Here is a 24,096-nt window from a genome sequence, read left to right on the forward strand (position 1 = left end):
TTGTCTTGAACTACACTATTGCTTGTCTAACCCTTCAGTGACCAGGTCAGGGAGCTAAACAAGTGAAAACCTGGTTTAAAAAAGCTGCAGTGAAATGCTACACGAAAAGAGCAATCATTTTCTTCAAGTTTAGCCACTCAAACCAGGGTGGGGCTAGATGAGCACCAGAAGATTGACACAAAAGGGGCAGAAATTTGTCACCAGTGACAAGGAAGGAAATAAGACCACTACTTTGCTCAGCAACTAGCCACAAAACCATCTTAACCGCATTATGAAAGCATACACTTAGAGGTCATAGAAGAAAAGACAACAGTCTCTCTTGCTTACAAACACATCACAACAAAATTTCACATTGCATACCATGGTTTATTCCCTACGCCTTTGACAGACTAACAGGAAACATCTTGAAAAGAAACTCTGCTTGTTATTGCCAGATCTTGATTTCTCCAGCCCAATCACACGTTGCAAGGAGCGATGGCAAGACTGGGTGAAATATTGCACTCACACAAGCTTCTTTATGTGCAGACAAAGTGCGAATAATCCGAGCAGTATGATAGTTGTAGAAAAACACTTTGCCATCTGAACTTCCTGTCACCAAAAGTGTTCCATCTGGAGAAAATTCACAGCCCACTGCAAATCCTTCCACCTGTGAAAATCAATAACAGTGTAACTCCTGCGGCTGCTTAGAAAAGTTCATTGTGATATACTTGAAAATTAATATGGTACACAGAAAAAAATGTGTATCTTTAAATAAATATACACTAAGGAATTCTCCAGGTGTTTATTAAAACACAGCTGTAACACAAACTTATTTAATCAAGCTATGAAGTATTCATAAAGTCTTCTAATAACTATTTTCTTCTGAGTACATATGATTCAAAATAGACTGGCACAAGGGAAAGAAAATGAAGCCAATTAATATCTATCACTGATTTATAATCAAACACTATTAGCAGACATATTAAAAAGCACAGGTACTATCTATCTTCCTTCTAGACTTGGATACTGAGTTCGCGGTGAAGAAGGATACCTTATGTCCTTCGTATCTTTTCTTTTTGTTGATTCGGTAAGGTCGTTGGGCAGAAAACAAAGCCATGTAGTTCCCATTTGTCTGAGCCACAAACACAGACTCTTTTGGGTGCAGAGTCAGACTTGGGCAAGTGTAACGCTCCTGAAAATAATTTTAAGGAAAGTTTAGTTGCATGAAACAAAAGGTTTGTTCAAATGAATCAGGTTATCTTTTGACATATTTGAAAGACCATAAAAAGCAAGGTATACATAAATCATCTCCACAATATACATTATATAAAGATCATAGAATCATAGAATAGTTTGGGTTGGAAGGGACCTTTAAAGCTCATCTAGTCCAACCCCCCTGCAATGAGCAGGGACATCTTCAACTAGAGCAGGTTGCTCAGAGCCCCATCCAACCTGACCTGGAATGTTTACAGGGATGGGACATCTACCACCTCTCTGGGCAACCTGGGCCAGTGTTTCACCACCCTCATTATGAAAAATTTCTGCCTTATATCTAGTTGAAATCTACCCTCTTTTAGTTTAAAACCATTACCCCTTGTGCTATTGCAACAGGCCCTGCTAAAAAGTCTGTCCTCATCTTTCTTATAGGCTCCCTTTAAGTACTGGAAGGCTGCCATAAGGGTCTCCCTGGAGCCTTCTCTTCTCCAGGCTGAACAACCCCAACTTCCTCCACCTTTCTTCAATAGGAGAGGTGTTCCATCCCTCTGATCATTTTTGTTGCCTTCCTCTGCACTTTCTCCAATAGTTCCATGTCTTTCCTGTGCTGAGGGCTAAGATACTTAACTCATTTTAATCCACTGAAAATCTTACACCAAGACAAATATCAAATCAAATCTCTACCCCAATTGCCTAGATACTGACCAAAATCCCTTCTCCCTCTGAACCATAATTATACTGCAGAACAGCTGCAGAATGGTAACTCCAACCTGATGGTACTCAACCATCCTCTTCTTGCCCAAGGAAAACTGAAGTTTGAATGTGAAAGTGAATCCTCTTCTCGCAGAGCCCTTCCTCCATAGCCATACTGTGCCTTCCATGCTACCTTGTACAGTTCTCAAGTCCTCCCTCCTCTCGCTTATAAAAGCTCTTATAAAAAAAAAAAACCCTCATAAAAAAAAATAGGATAATTATTAGCTACTAAGTTGGAAGTTCCTTATGACAATGATTTGCCAGGTAGACTGCTGCTGGCTGTAAATTCATAAATATCTGCAAAAATTAACAACACTTGGCTTGACACTAGTGTTCTTACTTAAGACTGAATTAAGATTACTTTCAAAACTCAGCCTGGTGACAGCATCAGAAATCAACTGTTCTCACAAGTTTCCACCAGGTCCAAAATTCTTCTAGTTTCAGCCTAACCCCCAAAAAATTCTGATGCCAGGAATACAAATTAAGATAGCTTTGGCTGTAGGATGCATCTGCACATGAAGGACACCAGGCTGACAGGGACCACTGGACTCCATTGGCTATGTGGTAGAGTGGGAAGAACATCAAACTGGTTTTCTTATATGGTTTAGAAGTGATGAACTGGGAAGGAAGTTCTGGGCATTGTAAGGTATCGGGCACAGAAACCCAAACAGGGTTAGGCAGCGTGCCTGGCTAAGAGTGTGCTCTGTGGCAGAGCACTGCATGCTTCAGGAGAGGAACTGGGTCTAACAGTAAGGGATCAGAAAGCACAATGCAATCTGCAGGAGCACTGTGCTGTTATGCTGGGTATACTGTCGTAATGGATTATTTTAGAGCTCTTAACTATTAATTTGTTAATGCAGACAAGAAATAGATCAAGTCCTGTTGGGATCTAATCTGTTTGGAGAGCTCAGGGCTTCTCTCCCACCCTGAAGTGTTCAAAAGTGAAATACAGAAAAGTGAAGTTTCCAATATCACCACCAAGTTCTGTTTATTCACAGTGCAGAAAAGGGGGAAAACAGTCCATATCAGAGATGCTGTAGTCATGAGAAGGGGTGTGTGTGGGGGTGGTTTGTATGTTTGGCAGGGGGTAAGGAGAAAAAAGTTGGTTTTTTACTCCTTGATACTGAACCTGACTGGTCTGTACTTTACATATGCACAGCTTTTTTTTTTTTTTTTTTTTCCTATTGCCTATCCAAGATGTTGATAGATCCAATATTGGACAAAGACATAACTGTGGAAATTAAACATGAAACAATTCCACTAGATCATCAACTACATGGTCTTGTCAGTATAGAACTGTTCATTTCAGCCGAAAAGCACCTATATACAAACCAATCATATTACATTACATAGGATATTAGACTTGAGTTTTCAAAAAAGACTCAAGGAGTTGGATTTCTCTATTAACCTCCTTCGTAATCTCCTTTGAAGCTGTCAGCCTTTCTAGACAATTTAGTCCATTAAATATCTTGCCTGGATAGATTACTGAGAGAAACACCGCACCTGCACTGATAAAAGTAAATTTTGCCTCTGTAATTATGCCGTACTAGATATCTATATGCATGTATCAGGGTGCTATTACTATGTGAATATTAAACTCAATTTGTCAATAGCCCTCATTGCAGCTGATGAAAAATGTATGAAAAGGTGTGGCAAGAAAAGAAACCTGGCACTATAGCAACTACTGCCATGCACCACTGGCAAGCTAGAATGACACTGCAGTGGCCTTGCCTAAATATAGCTTAAACATCTGTGAATGAGCACTGAAATGTAAATATTTTTAATACAAGAAGATCTATCAGTCTTCATGGTAATTTTTTAAGAATACCTAAGTGTTTCTAAAATATAAAAATAAAGCAAGCCCTCAACTTACATTAAGAGCACTTTATACATCACACAATGATCTTGTGTGATCAAAAAGTTTTTTTTACAACACTGACAAGCATGAAATACTCAATCATGACCCAAACAATACCAGTTGTTAATCTTACATGAAAAATCTGATTGGAGATTTTCGCAGCACTTTGGAAGTCCCATGCAATAATGGTACGGTCAGCTGAGTCCCGGCTTACTGCATCTGTGCTTGTAAGAAATTCTCTTCCTTCAGGGAGAAAGAGTATATCCAATGTCTGTTGTACTGCAGCTTTGTACACTCTTAACACCTAGTGGAAAAAAAAGTTTATTTTTTGACAGATCAGAAGAACGTGATAACCTATGTTTTCTCTCTTTGTATTAATAACTACCGCCAACAAATTATATATTATTTCAAAATGTGAAAAAGTAACTAATTTTAAAATGTTGAAATACTAGTGTATTAAATAGCTTGTTAATGTATGTAAAGAGTCCACGCATAGGAATATTAAATGAGATAAAAGAAAGCATCAGTTTGTACAATTTATATATTGTATTTATATATACATAAGTTTCTGTTATAAATCCCCAAGGAATTAGAGTTAGATCCAAAAATAACTTTAGACAACACAATATTGTGGAGCTGAGTCTACACAAAATCCCTTCTATCTGATGAATTCAGAGCACTCTGAGGATCAGCCTGAGGAGCTCTCCTTCCTCCTTCCAGAAATGTTCAGAAGTGTAAGTTTTTGGTCTATTTGTTCTCAAAATCTTCAGCTAGTTATAGAGCCAGGGAAAGGAAAGCAATTAGGTTAGCGGGGATTTGGGACTTATAGGTATGAAAAGGACATGGCAAGAGTGAATATTCTTGTTGATCATTCAGACTTAATTACAAATCACTGTTTATGAGTGGGGATGAGTAAACTTGATGATTCAAGGCTCTCCCAGTCCCATGCTGTTGTGTGTCATTGCTTAACTTGCAGTTGGTGAGACCCCAGGAAGGGTGCAAAGCTTGCGCGCTCAGTCAATAACTGCCTGCAAGGCCAACGTGAACGCGCCCAGCAGAAGGATGCCCCATTCACCCTGCAGAAGGTACTTCAATCCCACGAAGGACTCGGTCTGACACCCTCTCCTGGAAAAAAGAAACCCAAGCAGAGTTTGCACTTTTAAAGTGCTGCCAGAGAGAGGGGAATGGAGGTGACAGCAGCACTGCTGTCAAACAGTTCAATGCTTTAAGGACTGGATCCCTTGGTCTACGGGGATTCAATCCCAAACCTTCCACCTCATCTGCCTACTGACCGTCCTGGCAAGGGGCAGTCTCTGCCGCTTCTGCTGAAGCAGAGGCTTTTTCTGCCACCCCGCTGAAATCACAGGGAAAGAAAGAGTCATCTTTCTTTCAGCAGGGAAACAAAGACTCATCAATACTTCAAAGTACATCTGTCCTCAAGAGTAAATTATGTGCCTCATCCTCTAGTAACTAATGCATATGAACAATCTCTAAAGAAGTTTGTGATGTAAAAGGAAATACCAAAATTCCCAAATTTTCTTCCCAAATCAAAACCACCATAGCTCCCAGATCTAAATCCTCTTTCAGAACTTATACCAAAGTGGGTTGGATCCATGCAGAAATGGGTCCTCAACCACAGGATTATGAATATTTTAACAGCCTGTGAATTGGATCTTTAAAAGTAAGAGATTTTGAACTATTCTAAGGAATATATGAATAATTTGAGTTCCCTTTCTTTCCACCTTTCTTCATGAAATTCTGCATCTATGTTGTCTACTTTGAATTTTGCAAATCAATACCTTCGCTTTCTTTTTCTCTGATTTGCCTCCAGTGAAGAAAAACTTCAAGGCAAGTGGCCAGATCAAAGCAATCCATGCCTCTGAATATGGTGATCCTTAAAACTAGGACACTAGAGGACTCCTAGTTATTAATATCTAAATCTCTCTCTCCAAGATAGCTAAAATATAGCATCCTGCACTTCCAACGGGGTGTTCAGAGGTTAGTCCTTCTTCTAACCTCACTAGAAAATCCAACAGAGCAGAGACAGTGCTTGAGGTATTATTCTGAAATGGTTCCCAACTTTGTGAGGCATTTCAGTGCCTATCTTATACCCCCAACATAGCTCCTGACTACTGACTTCGGGGCCCAGACTTTTACAGATACTGCAAGCACATACATTTAAGAAAAAATAATTTTCATGTGTCGCAGTGAAATACCCTGGATTATATTTTAACCAATAAAAGAAAAATAATTTCAAATATCAAACATAACATGAGAACTTCCTGATTTCTTGCCTCAAGTTTAAAAATCTACGAACCATCTGATCCTGCCTTAGGGTAGCGATATACTAGATGATCTCCTGAGGTCCCTTCCAGCTCTGCTTCCTGTGATCTCAGCACGTAGAAGGATGGCAGCAGCAGCTGCTCCAATCGCTTTTCACAGGCTCCGCAAAATGTGCAGTTTAGAAACGCAACGTTTGCATTCAGTGAAGAACCTCAGTCATGCGAGCACCCTACACACCCTGTAATAACATCAACAAGATGTAAACCTGCAGACTCAAAAAACTGGCACACTTTTCAGCAATCTGCCTGCATTTTTAAGACAGTGAATATACAAATTTGTTACTTGCTCTCGTCAGATTTTTCATCCTAGGAATCTACATAATACACAAGGCAATTAAACTTTGTAAAGCCAAAAGTGATATTTGCATATTTATAGCCTCCACTTTCTCTATGGAGAAATCACCATGCATAGCTATTTCTTCACAGAGTTATAAAAGGAAGTTCATAGTTCATTAGTAAAGTAGAAAATGAAGCTATTTTGTAGGAGCAAAATTTAAAAAAAAAAAAAAGGAAACAAACAAAAAAAAAACCCCACCATAAAATATAACAGGTGCCTGGAATGAGAAATGGAAAACCATACAGAAATCTGACAGCTGGAGGACCCGCAGGAGAACTGAAATAAAGTTAAATTGAGAGGAGGGGACAGAAAAGGCTCTACCACCCCGACAGACTGAAGGAGGGAGCTACTTAGCAGCAGGCACCTTCACAGAAGTGGCAAGTCCCAACTGGAGAGTCGGCAAGATCAGAGCACGGAGCAGCACAAATGTGTAGAAACAGGGACAGGGAGGCAGAAACAAAGGCTGATTGAGAAATTAAGAACAATATAGAGCAATAAATGATAATAAAGTCCCAAACAGTGATTCACAGTAGTGATTCTTTAATATTTTCTCATTTTAAAGATGAAAAACTCAGGCATACTGTTTGGGTCTTCATCTTCTAAAAAAAGCCTTGTGAAATGTATATAGGTACGTATCCATACATAGACTGTGTCCAGCACTGTTAAGGTGTTAGGAATTAGGTTTGGGACTTGTTTTTAACGGTTTTTGGAGCAACAGACATCTCTCAGTAAGGAAAAAGAAGCAATTGTGAAGTTGGTAATGTCCACATACTTTTAATTTTTGCTGAAATCCTGTTGGGCTCTTACATAAACTGCCAGTATCAATTTAAACATTTTTCACTGCTAATCATTAAATATATTTGCTTGTCTGTTATTTTATAGGATACCTAATCAAATTACAATACACAAATGTTTATCTTAGTTCTGCAACAGGAAACTGTCTTTATAAAAATTAGTACAATAGACCATATTTTTCTGTATGTTTGATACATATCTCAGAAAAACTATGCTGTTTACTCTTCAAACCACATAGTAAGAACGACTCAGAGAACAATAAACACTTTGAATAGCAGCTGGGAGCTTGATATACATAGTATTTAAATTCCCCCATAAAGATAGCTTTCAAAAACAACTAACTGCAACACCCCTGCTCAGAAAAGTACTCATAATTAAACCTGCTTTGTCTACCTTAGACAATTAATTCATTACATGCTTGAGGAACTTGCTTGGGGAAAGCACCAGTTTCCCTACCCCACCGTCTTTAGTTTGTTAATACCAGCTTTTGCTCTTTTTCTATTTGCAGATTTATCACCCATAAGCATTGGAAAACCACAGTCCGCTTCATCAATCTAAGCATTTTCTGGATATAAAAGAAATAATTTCAAAGGAAGGCCTAAGAGTTTCTGGTGTCAACACAATCCAACATAATAATAAAGGTTCTTCATTAAGGCAAGAGTTCATGGCTGCAGGCATTTGACAAGAAAGGTAATTTAAGCAAATTAAATCCATTTCTAACAGATTCTTATGGTTCTGGTGATTTGAAAAGCATGCTGTGATGCTGAACCCAAGGTATATATTTCAGATGTGTGTTCTATAATACTTCTCTGCATAAAGCACATGCAATGCCTGGTATTCTGTTTGTCAAGAAAGCTCAAAGACTCCACACAAGCAATTCAGAAGCTGCTGGTCACCCCAGCTCTGTGCTGGTCACCTGTAACCTATGTGCACTGCACTCTCCTAAAATCCCTTCAAGCTTTATGCAAGTGATGAGAAAGAAACATGCTTTTATAGTCGTTGCCCTCAGCATCAGGAGATGAGGTCTCAAAACAAATCTAATAGGACTACAGGCAATCTGAATGGTCATGGAAAAAACCTTTAATCAGCCAGTGCCATGGCTTCCAACCTGTAAAAATGGCCATAGTTTTTCTTCCACTTCTTGTCCTACCTTTTTCAATTGAGTGCTTTGGCATGCAACTGCCCCTTCCTACTGGCATGTTGGGTCATTAATGCAATGGGGGACTGATTTAAGTTTCCTCTATGAAACAGTACAACACCACTACTAGTAATAAAAAGTACATTTTAACTTAAGAGAAACCTTATTTTGCAGAAAACAGAAGGTTTTTTATCTACTGTAGTGCAAACCACTTGTGTTGACCTATTCTAGAGTGTAAGGTGTTGAGGCAGACGACTACTATTTGCTTTTTAGCTACATGTTGACAACAAAACCACATGACAAATCCAATTTATGTCTCTGATCTCCATTGGAAAATTAGAATGGCAATTTTAATCAAAACACATGACGGTATCATGGACAAGAAGATCAATGTTCTTTTAAAGTCTTTTAACATGACGGCTGTATTACTTTATGTAATTGAAAAAACTTATTTTGCTTTTCTATTTAATTTTTTTCCTGTTTGTAACCACTCTGTTTTCAGACACAGCTCAAGATTATCAAGGGGTCTTGAGAATAATTAAAAGGAAAGGGATACTGATTAAAATGAAGAAGTGGTTGAGCTTAATCTGGTATTGATCTGTAAGACTTTAGTTATGAACCACGTACACTTTTTTTTTTAAAGTAACTTTCTGATTACTTGGGAAGGCACAAGAATGTTGTGATGGAAAGTGTCATCCATTTATTAGAAAAAAAGTATCTTCCCATCAGATTTTTTTATTTAAAATTATCTCCCCATCTCAAATAGGATAAGTAGTGAAATCTGTATGTAGGAGACAGACAAGGAACATCTCAGATACAGAATGGTTTTTCTATGAGGAGCAATAATCAAGGACTTGTCAGTACAGAAATGAGACAACCAAGGGGAATTTGAAAGAACTGGAAATAAAGTCTGAGCAGCATGGAGGAGGTGAATGGTTTCATCCATTGTAAGAATTTGGACTCCAAAACAGCAGAAAGCAGATTCAAAATGCACAGAACAAGATGCTTCTTCACACAAGACATATTTAAGTTGATGTCCTCGCTACAGGATGTTGTAGACGTAAAAAAATCAAGAACAACCAATTCCACAGCATGAAAACTCAAAGAGCACCATGAAAGATAAAGACAGAATCTGTGGTGCAGAAAGTCCCCAAGCTGTAAGACAGAAAGGCCTGGGTAACCATTGCTGGGAATTGTGGTAAATAAGTTTGCTGTGCTTTCATATTCTTGTTTTTTAAAAGCATATTGGTTGCTGCTGGGGGTGTAAAATTTGTCTAGAAATAGGCTGAAACTGGAACGGCAATTCCTAAACAGCTTCTCACTCGAATGTTCACACTCCAGGAGGAGGCATGTTTTGTTCCTGGCCCATTTCAGTCTCTCCAGGAGCAGTTGCCCCAGGAGAGACTGTATGCACAGACAGGTCTACAATTCTCATCTGTGATACCACTGTATGAGGTTTCCAAATAAACACAGCAGGACTGCTCACGTGTGTGTTACAGCCACATAAAATGTGCCTTCATACTCAGAAAGGACCCCTGAATGTTAACATTCAAAACCAAATGTCATTCCGCATGTACAAATGTACCTCCACCGTATTTCTTTGAACTTTCTGCCCATAGATTCAGTAAGGATTTCTCTGACAGTGTGGTAAGAACAGCTTCAGTTTTCCAAAGCACTGAATAAATCATCTTATTTTAATTACATTGTTCTTCCTAATACCACCAGTACATGACAATGTATTGGCTGTTTCTATAGAAACCAGAACTGCAAGTAGCTCCACCAATTTGTACAGCCTTTTTTGATATTTATATGCTATCCAGAGACAAATTCATTAGGTCTCCTAAATACATGCTACTTCAAATGACTGCATCTCATCTGAAAGAAATTGCAAGAGAATGTTTCCAAGGAAACAAATGCACTGCACTTGCACTCTAAATTTATTAATTTTTGTAACTGTGCTTGAACAACTTAGGCTTATTTCTTTATAAACTCAAGTATGGAGAAGTAGCTCAACAACATAAAGTGCATCTCTTCCATTTTTTCTTTTTAAGCATAAAGCTATAGATGATAGTTGCAATTTTGCAGCTAAACAATGTTCAATCTAGAATAAAAAACCAAGATGGGAAAAAACCCAACCTTTTTGTTACTCCGCCTTGTCCTCTGTTAATAATAAAAATTCTGCAGTGCATTTCCAGATTAATTTTAAAAGCTCAAATTAAGTGCTTCTACCATTTTTCTAGTTAATTTGTTTTATAGCTTATAAGATTTACAATTTGTGTAAATCTTCAAATCTAAGTTTTCCTTAAATTTTTCTGTCACTCCAACAGACCGATTTTATATTCGTCTTTTTTGAAATCTTCTTTATGTCCTGACAAAATTTCGTTATTAAGCCCAAAAGACTGAACCTTTGAATTCATTTGTACTCCTCCCACTTCTAATAAGTCATTGTTCTTTTTCCTGCATGATATCCTATTCTTTTTTAATATTATTATTACTACTATTGATTGTGCTAGCACCCTACTTTCTGTAACAAACATTTTTCAAAAATAAAATATCAAATGTTGTCTCCATTTGGAGCCATTGCTGAAGCACTTCACTAAATTCCTCCCAGTCAGCTTGCCTTTTTGAGAACCCCCCCTTTAGTTAGTTTTCTCATTTTACAACATTTAGGTTAGTCCCTGCCTGCTCCCGCTTCTCTAATTGCTGTATCAAAGTCCAACAAAGAAATCGTAGAGTGACAGCAAGTAAGCTTCACACAATCTACCTTTGCTTAACTCTTAGAACTATTTTTTTAAATTATTATTTCACTCATCCCTATATCTTTAACTAATCTTTCCCTCAAAGCCTGTTCTGTGGCTGTGTCAGGTCGTACTACTGACTCTCCACTGCTCGATGCCCTTCCTCTCTTTAACATAAGCAGTGGATTTGCATTTATGAGGTCCAAGAACTTCAAGTACTGCTTAAAGATCAGAGCCACAGCCCTGTCGCCTTCCACTTACCCCTCTCCAGATTACCGCACGGTGCTTCGTCAGGGCTTGCTGTTCTGACAGCCATTGCAGATAGCTCCTGCCAAAGCTCCACCGGGCCTCGGTGGTTTATGAGACAGAGCACATGACCGTGAACAGACAAGAGATCAAAAACAGACTACATCCAACAGATGAATAAATTATTCCTCTATTTTTAACAGAGTCCAAAAAAAAAGTTAGTGAGCTCTCTGCCTGTAGAGTTCCTTGCGTTGCTGTACGCACGTGATAAAGAACAAGTTCCTGAATGCTTACAAAATGTTAAGAGTTTTATCAATCAAAGCAGAATGTAAATAAAAGGTAAAAATATGCAAAACTCAAAAATAATTATATGGATACATTTAGAAAATTTAAATGAATACATTCAGATGTAAGTTCTTGAGTGGTGTATGTCTTTCCAGCAGAGCTAATAGCATCCCTGCTTTACACTATGCAAAACTTGCTGACACGTGTAAATAAATCTTTTCAATTCAGTTTGACAATTCCCTCATGATATAAGGAACTTTAGCTCCTTTAAAAGTATTAACAAGACAGTTACAGTTGTAGTCGTGTTCTGATATTACATCTGTGTAAGCTTAGAAACCCAAATTAAAAATAAAAAAATTACCTGTAACCATATTTTCTTTTGTGAACACAATAAAGTCCTTACTGCTGAGCTAAAGGATACAAGTCTCAACCCTTTGCTCTCTTTGGTATTTCAAGGAATATTAAAATTTCAGGTAGAATAAATGTTGGAATATATATTGTCTCCTGTCTGAAAAGCTAATGTAGATCAGCCAAAATGGAGAGTGACTATGTAATTCCATTGGCTTGTGCTGAACATCTTAAGAAATTCTTCCACAGCTCAGAGAAAGGAAATACTTCTAAAACACATAACTACTTTAAGCTCTCGGTGTTATTGCACAATTCTTTTTACAGGGCTTTTTACAGGGTTTTTCTAGGTTCAGCTCCGAGGTCCAAATATCCCATGGGAGCTGTTAAATATGATGCTCTCTCCTCGGTTGACACTGCAGTGATTTTTTAATATTTTTTTTAAACATAGCAGCTCACTTCCAGGCTTCCTGGTCTTTTCATAAATTCTCTATAAACATTTTCCAAATGTTTCATAAATTCAATCAATCTGTTATACAGCAATATAAGATCTCCAGAATAATCTCTTCAACAGAGAGACAAAACTGGGTTTAACACAAACAGAAAGAAATACCACCATAATAAATCTCTACATGCTATTCAACTGCCTCTTTTATTCTTTTTTTTTTTCAGGCTTTGATTACTTGTCTCTGTGATTTTGAGATGCCTGTATACTTTACATTTCACTGAGCAGTTAACAAGCTGTTCCATTCATTTCTCTGAAGTATATTGCTTAGCTTTATCTTGAAGATTTTAACTCCCTTATTGTTCTTTCATTCTTCATCTTGCTCAATACCCAATGCTACATTTGAAATCATTTTGCCTATTTGCTCAACAGAACAGGGATAGCAATAAATGTCTTTCAACATTCCTCTTTTCTTTTGATATCTGCCTTTCTGATTAATAGCCTACTGTACATTTCTCAATGTTTTAGTAGCTGAAAGGCTGCCTCAAACCTATCTTCAGACATTTTCTCTGGGACTTAGAAATCCAACTGTTATACCACATTCAACACATGAATAAATATTAGTAATTTATGCTCATAAATTTATGCTCCTGTTAAAAATTAGTTGCCCATCAAAATCAAAGCAAGATTTCAGAAGTACTAATTTAGAAAAATACCACTACCAGCTATTCTATGTCATTTTCCATCAGCAGAAAGCACCAATGTGGCACACTGGCATAAAGGAGCCCATTTCAACCACTGCATGTATGTGTAACTGGACAGTATTTTATTTTTAGTCATTCTCTCTATCTATGTAATGCTTAACGCTAATGCTTTGCCCTGAATTTCCACCAAAAATTCCCTCATTTCCTGATACACAACTATCATTTTGCCTCACATAGTTACATTTAAGATGCGCAAGTGGATAGCCCATTAAAAAACAGGAGTACATCCTAAAGAATGACCTCTGAAATTGAATTACCAGCAAATGCTGAAATTGAGCTTTCAATGTGCAATAAGTAACAAGATTCAAGCTCTTGATTTAGGGTGCTCACTCTATTGACAAAATATGCTGCAAAGCCTGAAAAGGCTATCAGGAGTATGATGATGGGAAGAAAAAGAATCATTAGCTAACCCATACATTGTTCCAAGCTGAATGACAGGTTAATATATTTGAAAGAACAGGCAAAACAGGAAAATCTGGTAATGAATTAGGATGAAAGCACTTGAAAGATATTAAGGTTGTTTGCATCAAAACTGAAAGGAAGTGGCAAGAGGCCTCAAACATTTATTTCAGTTAAGAGCAAATGGCACTTGTTAGAACAGGATAAATTTCAAAATATGAAGAACACTTTATCCAGTCCTGAATAAGGCCATAACTGTGTAAGATGGAAAAGACAGAAAGCATGCTGGTTTTATCTTGTGAATAAAGATAACATATAAGCTGAAAGCAGGAATAGCTGAAGAATCCATTGAAATCCCCCAAACTAGGGAGATGCAGACATGAGATGCTGATGATGATTCTTGCCTAACCAACATACTGTTCTATGGCTGAGAGTTTGACATGTAACTACGTTATTTTGCAGTAACGATGCATAGGTGATACTCACCATTCTGCAAAAGAAGCCATAAGAAATCAAATCGGAGTTTGATATTTTCCCCCTTTTCTCCACTCAGCTATGGCCTTCCGTATTTACTCAGTACACATACACTGTTCTTCAAAATTTAAAACCACTACAAATGTAGATGTCTAACAGCCCACACCCATTACTGAGCTACAGCTGTCTCAGACAGGGAAAAAAAAAAAAAAATCAAAGAATAATAGAAGCTCTCTCCCTCTTTTGGAAACGTTTCAGAGTAAGAGACTGCTTTAGACAATCACAGTACATACAAAAATTAGGGTTTTCAAATGAGCAAACATAACAAACAAACAAACAAACAAAAAAGGATCAATATCTGTTACCAGGCTAAAGCCAAGCCTTCCACTTCCTAAGGTGATTAGACACTGCTTGTTATTAAAAGTAATATTCTCATGCACTACTTAATTGTCTAGTTTTCAAATTGGTGTAATTCTACATGAATATAATTGTTTCCTAATGAACAAAGCAGGTAACAGCTTCTAAAAACTTCCAGGGAGAATCCAGTACAGGATCTGTACAAAAGAAACAGGCTGGGGGTTTTGTTTTACTAAGTCGAAAACCTTCCCTATTTTACCTGAATACACATTCATTCACTAATTTATTTTTTCGGAAAGTAAATTATTTCCTTGCAATATGTGGGAAGTTTCCCTTATCTCTGCATTACCATCAGCTTATGGAAATAGTCTCAACACAATCTTTCTAAGCACTGGAGTGTCTTGCAGGTACAGAGAGAACCACTGCGTGCATTCCTCAGTGATCAATAGCTCTTTAAGGTAGGTTCCAAGGGTGGAGCTTCAGCATTGCAAAAATAAGTGTATGGTTAGTCATTCGGACAAAAATGCATTATTCTGCTAGTCTCATTTTTCCTGTATGTAGTATCCTGGCCACAGAACACACTGCTTTTTGAGAAATCACATTATAAGATGGGATCAAAGGATGTCACAGCATGCAGTGTTGCGACATATTGCACACAACAGCAATACTCTCAATCAAAAAGAAAATTCATAATGTAACAATCATAAGTACCGTCTGCTTTGGCAACAGTATTTAAAGTGCACAGGGCATGGCCCACGGAAAGACAAATATCCCATTATACCCATTTGAAAAAGGTACCATACCAAGATCAGTAACCAAGGAGCCAAAAAAAGACAGTTGGACAGTAAAGCATAAAGATACAATAAAATACTGTTTGAATCTCAAAAAAATAATATACTCCCTAATTAGTAGAAAACATGAGGGCTGTTTTAGACTGAATGTATAGTCAAATTAATAAAATGTTAAGTATTCACGTTCCTCTTCTACATAGATATAAATGATTTTTACAGTGTCTGTTTATCCTCTGGAAACGAATCACAGGTGTTGTCACCTAAAGCGTTCACTACTGGCTCTGCATGCAGACACACAGAGCTTAAATGTCACCCCTGTAACCTACACAAAGGCGATCCCAAGCGTAACTACTGTTTCTTATAACTGTGCAGTGGTAAACTACTGAAAACTGACGTCTTCCTCTGCAATTTTGGCAGACATGTAGTTTACACAAAAGTTACTGTATCAGAACGTCATCTCAAGCCAGGCTACTGGTAGTCAAAATACGAATGGGTGTGCTTTTAAAGTCTACAGTTTATCAGTATGGGTTTGCTCCTTTGCCGCCTTACAGTGCCTTTTACAAAGGCCAACACCTCACAAATTGCACATTGTCCTTTATCTTTTCAACTTCTACTGCAGCCTCCACCTCAATGCATTCGTCTGCTCCTCACTGCAGTAATACCTCATGTAAACTATGTTCTACACCTCTCTGCTTGCCTTCTCCCTGTTCCAGCAACACTGTTCATTCCTGAAGGACATCTGCTTCCTCTCTACTGCTGCTTTTCAGGAACAGTTTCACCAAAAAGACTTCCCAAGACAGTCAAACCACTCCTTCTCAATCGGCAAACTCCAGTCTTGTAGCACGGGGATGCATATATTTCTGCAGGAGGCATCTTCTGTGGAACAGCAAGCTAAGGTGGTTGGCAATAGTTGGGAATCACAGCCTGGGATGCACATGCTGCTTTGCAGCCTTGGTCCAGATTAAGAAGCATGTGCTGTCCCGTAACTGCTCCTGTCCACAAGGAACTGTTTTGCGAATCTATGTTTACGCAGAGTCTGCCAGATTCATCAATTGACCGTTTGGCTGTGGTTGAGCTGAGGCACCACCAGAATTTAAAACCTAAAAGGAAGGAGCTGCATTAAGAGATGAACACATTTACTGTCTTCATTGCTTGGAATAAAATGCTGCTTGATACCTCATCAGGTACCAAGGGAAAGCACTATTGAAACTCTGACATTTCACAAGGGGGAAAAAGGACCAAGAACAGCATTTTTTAAGACATTTGTCTTAACACTTAAGTGTCATAACACTTTCAAAGATAAAAGCAAAATGCCAGGGAGTGGCAGAGATACTGACAACAGGAGAACATCAGACTCAGGAGATGACTCAGAACTAACTTATCCAGCACAAGTATTAACATCTGTTATTTAGCCCCTTAACCCTACTTGAGTCAATGCCAAATTTGTATCGTCCTCAGGTCTTGTTTTCACAATCTCTAGTTTCAGAACTGCTGAAAAAAAAATCTTGTTCAAGCATAACACCTGAACTGTAAATATCCATCGTAAATTAATCTTCTGTTTCCTTGAGACTGAAGTGCCTTCTCCATTATCAATATTTGAGATTGTCTCCTACCACCTATGGAAGATTTCTAACCATATTCCTCCATAACCATATCCAACATGAGCTACCATCCAGACAGGCACATTTTTGCAACATGCCACTTCGGTCATTACTATAGAACAGAATCAGTTATCATTTTCCATCCATAGAGACGGTGTACCTTAGACATGTGCAAGTTGGAGGTATTGCCATTTTTGGCATGAACGTGCTTAGCAATCACAGTTGATTTCAAATACAGAGAAAAATCTTCTTTTCAGGATTGTTGGAGATAGTCACTCAAAGTATGAGTGAATACATACGAGTAAAATCCATCATCAAGAAAATACAGGGGGTGAAACAATGGCTCTGGCTTTGTACACAGCTACACTATCATTTGACTTTGTGTGTAACTACAATATCATTTACAGGAAAGCTTACTGCACCAAGTCAGAAAACCTCAGAAATAATGTTTTATCACCTATATCTACCATCTTCTCCTTGACTAGGATCAAGTATCTCAAATTTGACACTACGGTCAACAATCTTTAAGCCTTAGAAAAGCGATTCCCATTTAGCTTCTAAAGTACTTTTTAAAGGAAGTTCAGCCTACCATGACATACAATGGCTTCTCTATGTTAAAAAGGACAGCTAAGTATTCAATTACAGACTGCACCTCCTCCCCACAATTAAGGTCTGCTGTTATGAGAATCCCAAGAGAGAACAATTGTATTCCCTACTTCATTTGCATGCTATGAAACCACTGACCCTGCTGTTCGGGAGACAAGACTTCTATTAGTCTTTCTTTTCCAGTCCCCTGTCACAAAAAAAAAAAAAAGGTTTTGTTCTACAGTAAATTTACAGGGTTACCTCTGATCACCTGGAACAAATACCCTTTGAACTGGTACTGTTTCCCATTTCTGTGATACATATTCTCATGTTCTATAAGTTGCCGACGCTAAAGACAGTGTACCAAAATCACTTATTGACAACACCAGAATACTGTATACCAGTGCAAGGCAGGGGGAAGGAAGAGTTGCTATGGAAAATCTCATAACTTTTTTAAAAGGTACATAGGTATTCTTTATCATAAGTATTTACAACTTCTGCAATCTAAACTAGAATCATCTGCCTTCATAGAACTATGCTTTGAGTATCTCTTCGTATCCTTACCAAAGAAAACTAGCCATCATACCAAGCATGATGGGTGGAGTAAATCCCATCACACTTTTTACAAAGGTTTCATGCTGACACTGTAACCCTGAAACTCACTGTAAATTGCTTTTCGGAGTAGCCTCAGTCTTGGCAGTCTCGATATGTACTTACTAATGCTTTTCTTTTAAGAACTTGTTCATGTGAGGGAAGCCTATGGTATAGATCCTACACAATTAAATTATTTTCTCAACCATCAGTGACAAATCCAAAGGATCAACTGCAGCACAGGAACTAGATTGTTAATTGTACAAGAATACCATGTTTCCTCTATAAAGTAACTCGCATAACTACTTCAGAGCTCTCCTGTTGAAGCCCTCATACCTGAAATGCATCTGCCTACATCTCTCAGCTATTATTTTTAGTACATCAAAGTCAGAGAGAAAGTCTAGATAAGCAATCTTATCTTTTTCAGATCCCTTCTGTCACCCTCAAGAGCAAACAGATGGCTAACTATGATGAGTAGGATCTACCCACATAAAAATTCAAAGGAAAACAAAGAACTACTCACTTTACAGTCACTGCTTGCTCTTTGAGCTAGTTGTCGGCTTGTCTGATGCTTCTGCTAGCAGAGTACAGCTCTGGTCTTACATCAGCTCAGAATGGCAGCTGGGAGCACGCTGTTCTTCATGGTTCATGATAAATTAAAGGCAGAGGCTATACATGCCCCTCTGTGGCCCATCATGAATGTAAAAATTACTACGCAAAAGGTACAGGCACACACATCCTGACCCACACATAACAGCTTAAAGAGCAAGTTAGCTGTATTGCTTCCTAGTATACAACTGCTTTTCACAATCCTGAACTGAGCTCTTCGCTTTATTTAATTCAACTATATGTTACTTATATTTACATAAAGACAAAAAAATAATATTTTTTGTCTATAATGTTCCTCTCCGTGTTTCAAAAACATTACAGAGGTTCATATCAACAAATGGCAACACAATCAATGATAAATCCAAAATACTTCAGAATAACATTTCATTGAAAGACGAGTACATCTAGCAGCTTAGTAATGCACAGCACATCCAACCTAGGAAACATTCTACAAGAGAAAGAGAAAAAAAATTTCCCTTACCTTAGACATCCTTACATCCCAGGCTTTAACCTCTGGGCTGAATCCTCCACAAATGAAAATATTTGACTCTGTAGGGTGGAACGTCAGCGCACTGATTCTAAATTCATTTTTGCTGCTAAATAGCTCTTTCCCTAAAACAAAGTGAGATGTGGAGATTAAAATTTGAGCAGAAAATGAAATATGTTATTAATTTCAACCTAGTTTCAAAAATATCAAGGTTGTCAAAGGTGAATATGTTTAAATTAACACATTCCAAGTATCTGTGGCTACTCCAATTTACTGAAAATACAAGACTGAACTCGCTAATTTCTATCCATGTGAAATTGCTCATGGGCCCCTGAACCACTGACTGTTTCCTACTGAAAAGAGAGAACAAATGGTGTTACTCACACTAAGGAGAGGAGCTCCAGCGAGGTCCCAGTTCAGTCAACATGCAGGACTAAATCTACAAATCTAATAATTGAATGTTTCTGTACAGAGAAGCCATAGTTGTTGTTTTAGTGGGATAAAAATAAACAGAACAAAATATTTTCTGTACAAAAATATCATGTCCCAAACTATACTACAACTCTTGAGTTGTCTGCTTATCTTTCTGTCAAGGTAGGAGTAAAACTTCACCTTGAAAGTAGGAAATTATTTCATCATATGAAGGCAATAGCCAGTGTTCCCATGGATACATCATTCCCAACATTTATTTGTGTACGCTAATCTCTGTAGGATACTGTGGTTAGAATCAATTGGATTTTCGATACTTTCAAAGGCAACAGAATTCAGCTAGGTTAATTTACAGGACTTTTCCACAGTCCACTGCTTCCTTTCATCCTAACAAATTCAGGATATTAATGCACATTTGCTTAAATATAATTTTTGGAACAGCAGCATGGACCAAGATAAATACATTTGCTTGGTTTCACAATTTCAACTGTGCTTTATATTCTACATATCACATATAAAGATCTACACTAAATAAAGTTACTGCTTTAAGCCACAGGGAAGAAGGTACTGCAGAAGTAAAAAAAAAAAAAAAAACCAAACTTAAAATACTATGACCAAAGCTTCTTAAAATATTCATTAATCTACATTTGTAGCAAGTGAGAGTTGTCTTAAGACAGGCTTTCTTAAACAATTGAAAACACTTCGGGCTAAACACATTAGTGACAGATGTAAATACTCACTGTTAGGTGAACAATACTGAAAATCATTCACATAGGGGGTTTTTTATGCTTATTTCATAATTTGGAGCCAATTTATTTGATTTCGACCTCAGTTCCATTTTCCCCATCTGCTGAATTCAACTTACATAGTCAAGAGGCTAAGACTTGTCAAATTATTTATTTATTCATTTTAAAGAAGAGAAGAGAGAGACTTCATCACATGCTCTTCAAGCTAGCAGGGACAAGGAAAATAGATTGCAGGGAGCATAAGGGAGGGGTGAGTGTTGTTCTGTGTGAACACTGGTTTTTGTAGGGGTTTTTTTTGTTCTTTTTAAAAAGATTCTCCACTGTTTACCCATGCAAGATCTAAAAGGCCTCTCAGTCACTACTGAGTGAATGACTTAATTTAGTTCATAAGTTCCTTCCCCAAAAAGAGAAAAAAAGTCATAAGGGCAGCAGAGGTTCTCTCTACAAGTCATATGCAACAGTGACCATCTCTCACCATGGGAGCTTTCAGTACCCCAACAGCTACAGGAGGAAAAAAAAGGACTCCACGGGGAAGGAAGAAAGTATTAAATTCATCAGTTATAGGAGCAACAAGATATTGCCCTCATGTACACCACTACCAGGCATCATTTGCAGGCTTTAGAAAAGCCACATACACATGCATCTTACTGTCATCCACAGTACTTGAGAAAATTCCTCGTGGAGGCTCACTAGTCAGTTTAATAGCACTTTGTTCCCAAAGGAATTTGGTTCCTACTAGTATCTAGCTTAATAAACACTCTGGGAGAACAATCAACAAGTTTTCAATGGTATTGCAGACAGAAATTAGCAAAACTGCAGCCTACCTGTACTAATCCTGTCAAACAGCTTTATAAAGGATGCATCAAGTGGTCACTGTTCTTCATAAAGTGTGTTGTCCAAATGGCATTAGACATGTACAGAAGTGATCCACTGGAACTCATCATCTAACCTTCCAACAAACATTAGTTGTTTAACTGTCTGTACTAAAATATGGTTTTACCTCCATAAGACTTCTGAAAACTGCTTTTTCTATAATGCATACATTCTTCTTGCCATTGTGCTGTCTAGGCTAAGACATGAGAAAGTCAGGTAAGACACAACCAAAAAAGACATGCACTAAATTCAAGATGCATTTCATCTACTAACAAGATTTGCTACCTTTTCCACAGAAAGAAGATTGATTTAACATAATTTGTTATCAATTAGTCCATCTTTCTATCTCATCCCCTATTTGGAACTACTTGGTAGCATTATTTGGAACTACTTACAAGTAATTCAATCTTTTCCTCGATATTTTCTCCAGAAACTAAAATTCTCTAATTCCCTACTCCATCTCCCCCTGTTCTGGAGAGAATTGGGCACTGGTTTTGCCCTTTCCTTGTCTTCTAGAGGATGTTACTTATCCAAAAGCTCTCAGTGACGGTCACTAATAGAATTACACTATAATGATCTCAGTGCTATGAATTCTACATTACAGTGTAATGATAAATAAAATACATGCAAACAACCCGAGCATCTTATTTATCTCTATATTCTTTAACCTCCTTCTTTTTCCTGTTTTAAGCTGTGACCTTACTCTTTGATGCAGACAGTAACTGTGCTTGCTTTTTGAGTGGTCTGAGATGCAATCACAATACATTAATCTTAAAAGCGCAGGCTCTCTAATTAATACTTTGAAATACAACTCTCTCTCTCATTCTCTCACCCCCCAAAGTGAAATTCAATCAAAAGTCTCTTTTTGGAAACTCAGTAAACAGTGTTCTGAAGGGTTTGGTGTTATTAGATGTGTATATGAATTTTATTCTACTGCCATGTCACAGAAAATGAGAGAAAGACTGGAACGCAGAAGAAGAAAGTAGCAGCAGCGAACAAATGGGGAGGATCACAACATTACAGAAAGCAAACTCTCCTATTGCTAGAACTGAAATCTATGCACAATACACAGAATCTAAGTCAGACTGCTTGTCATACAGCAAAGTGAACTCTCCTAACATTTATATGATACATCCCTTAAGCCCTTCCCTTTTAGGTATGAGAACTGCAGGGCTGAAGTGCTGAGGCACATTCTCTACACAGTTATGAAAATACTTATCACTGTAAAACTTTCAGAACCTCAGGAATTTAGGAAAAAATATCCATCTGAGAGATGGAACAGACCACTGCAGAAGATGATATGGGGTAAAATAGCTCATGCAATTCAGTATTTTAAAACAATGGATTCAACTCTTAGCCCTTTTCTGTACAAACTTCATTTAGTGTGTTTTACTACTATGAGCAGACTTTGCTCTTTCCAGGCGGTAACCGTGCTACGACAGAACCTAGCCCCATGGCTTGGGAAATCCAGCCTCAGTGTTTGCTGGAGATCCTGCTCCACCTTTCTGGAAGTCAGTATTTACAGTTATGTATATTTTTCTCTACAACTATTCAGTTTATTAACATTAAGCATTCAACTTTTGGGGGCCTTGTTTTATATATTGCAAAAGATGTCCTTTGAGCAGAAGACTCCCTTACCCATAAGAGAACACAACAGGTGTAATTCAGCAAGCTTATATATACCTTTATTGTGTATATATTTATTGCATTTTAGTTTCTAAAAGCATAAACAAACATTAAAGCATAACAAAGATTCAACCAACTCATAGACTTCAGAAAATTACGTCTTCTGAAAATCTATTTGGCTAATTGAGGGAAAATCCATCCTACATATCATTCTCCTGTATGAGAGGTTGTTATTCCAAAGCAGAAAGCAAACGTTTCTCTCAATCTTCAATTTTCACAATTTCAGTAATAATATCTACCACATCTTTGCAGTGTGTTTTATATTCTTAAAGTGCTTTAATTCAATTCTTCATTCATTAAAGGCTCATCAGTAACATACACAGTGTGAAAAAAAATCTTTAAAAAGATCTTGAACATATGTTTCTGCTCTTTTATGCTGCAGCCTACTGTGAAACTGCTCAACTATAAAATCAGATATTTTAAAGGCTATTTAACATTGTGAATTTTTCACAGAACATCATCACAATTATTGAACACACGATGCTTCTGTAACTGTGTTTAGTGGTCCTCAGGTTCACACCCCTACCTGCATAACCCAGAAGCATTCACTTCCTTACACTAATCTAAAGAAAAGTGAAGCCTAAGACTTACAAGGACATGGGAGTAATATTGCTAAGCAGAACGGATTTCCCTACTGTGTTTACAAAAAGACACGAGACACTAAATTAAAAAAACCCTCATTACATCACAATCTCTCTCATGTACAATAGTGAGAAGAATATTAGATCGATCAGATATAATTTGTCCTCAACAAATTGATGTTGGCTTTTATTTATCCATTATATTTTGGTGTGCTTCCAAATTGCTTTATTATTTTTCCAAGAACTGAAGTTATACTGACTATACATTTCCTAATTTTTTTTCCCTTAGAGTTGCAAGTTTCTGGCACAAAGGTGCTTGAAATATTAAATAATTTTGTCTTTTACCCTTGAAAATGTCCCCAAAATAAACATTTTTCTCTCTTCTTATTGCAAAGACTTTACATTAGTAAGTATGTAAAGTAAAATGCTATTACCTCCTATCTGGAGAGTGACCACTAAATTGTGTTCAACATATCACTTAAAACTCCTGAATTTTGAGGGAACCTTTGACGTCACATCAAAGATGTCTGTATGCATTCGAAAGAAAAAATTAAAATATGAAAAAAAAAATCAATCAACTGGGCTTTTTTCTGTGATGTCATATACAACCTTCAGCCACATTAAAGCAACAGTCTATCTACATAGTA

General features: G+C 37.5%; 1 protein-coding gene across 2 annotated transcripts in view; it reads right to left on the reverse strand.

The window, feature by feature from the left end:
* Positions 1 to 424: 424 nt before the first annotated feature.
* WDR25 (WD repeat domain 25) overlaps positions 425 to 24,096 on the reverse strand; it is a gene marked incomplete at both ends in the record, with an annotated part of 68,924 nt that continues 45,252 nt past the window's right edge. For both annotated transcript variants that reach the window (XM_082000002.1, XM_082000001.1), the window contains 4 exons: positions 425 to 646; positions 1,031 to 1,171; positions 3,939 to 4,109; positions 19,129 to 19,259. In XM_082000002.1, the coding sequence (XP_081856128.1) occupies positions 425 to 646; positions 1,031 to 1,171; positions 3,939 to 4,109; positions 19,129 to 19,259 (665 nt within the window). The remainder of the gene's footprint in view (positions 647 to 1,030; positions 1,172 to 3,938; positions 4,110 to 19,128; positions 19,260 to 24,096) is intronic.

The sequence above is a fragment of the Phaethon aethereus genome, assembly GCF_964289735.1.
Source record: "Phaethon aethereus genome assembly, chromosome: 5".
In the NCBI taxonomy this organism is placed as follows: Eukaryota; Metazoa; Chordata; class Aves; order Phaethontiformes; family Phaethontidae; genus Phaethon; species Phaethon aethereus.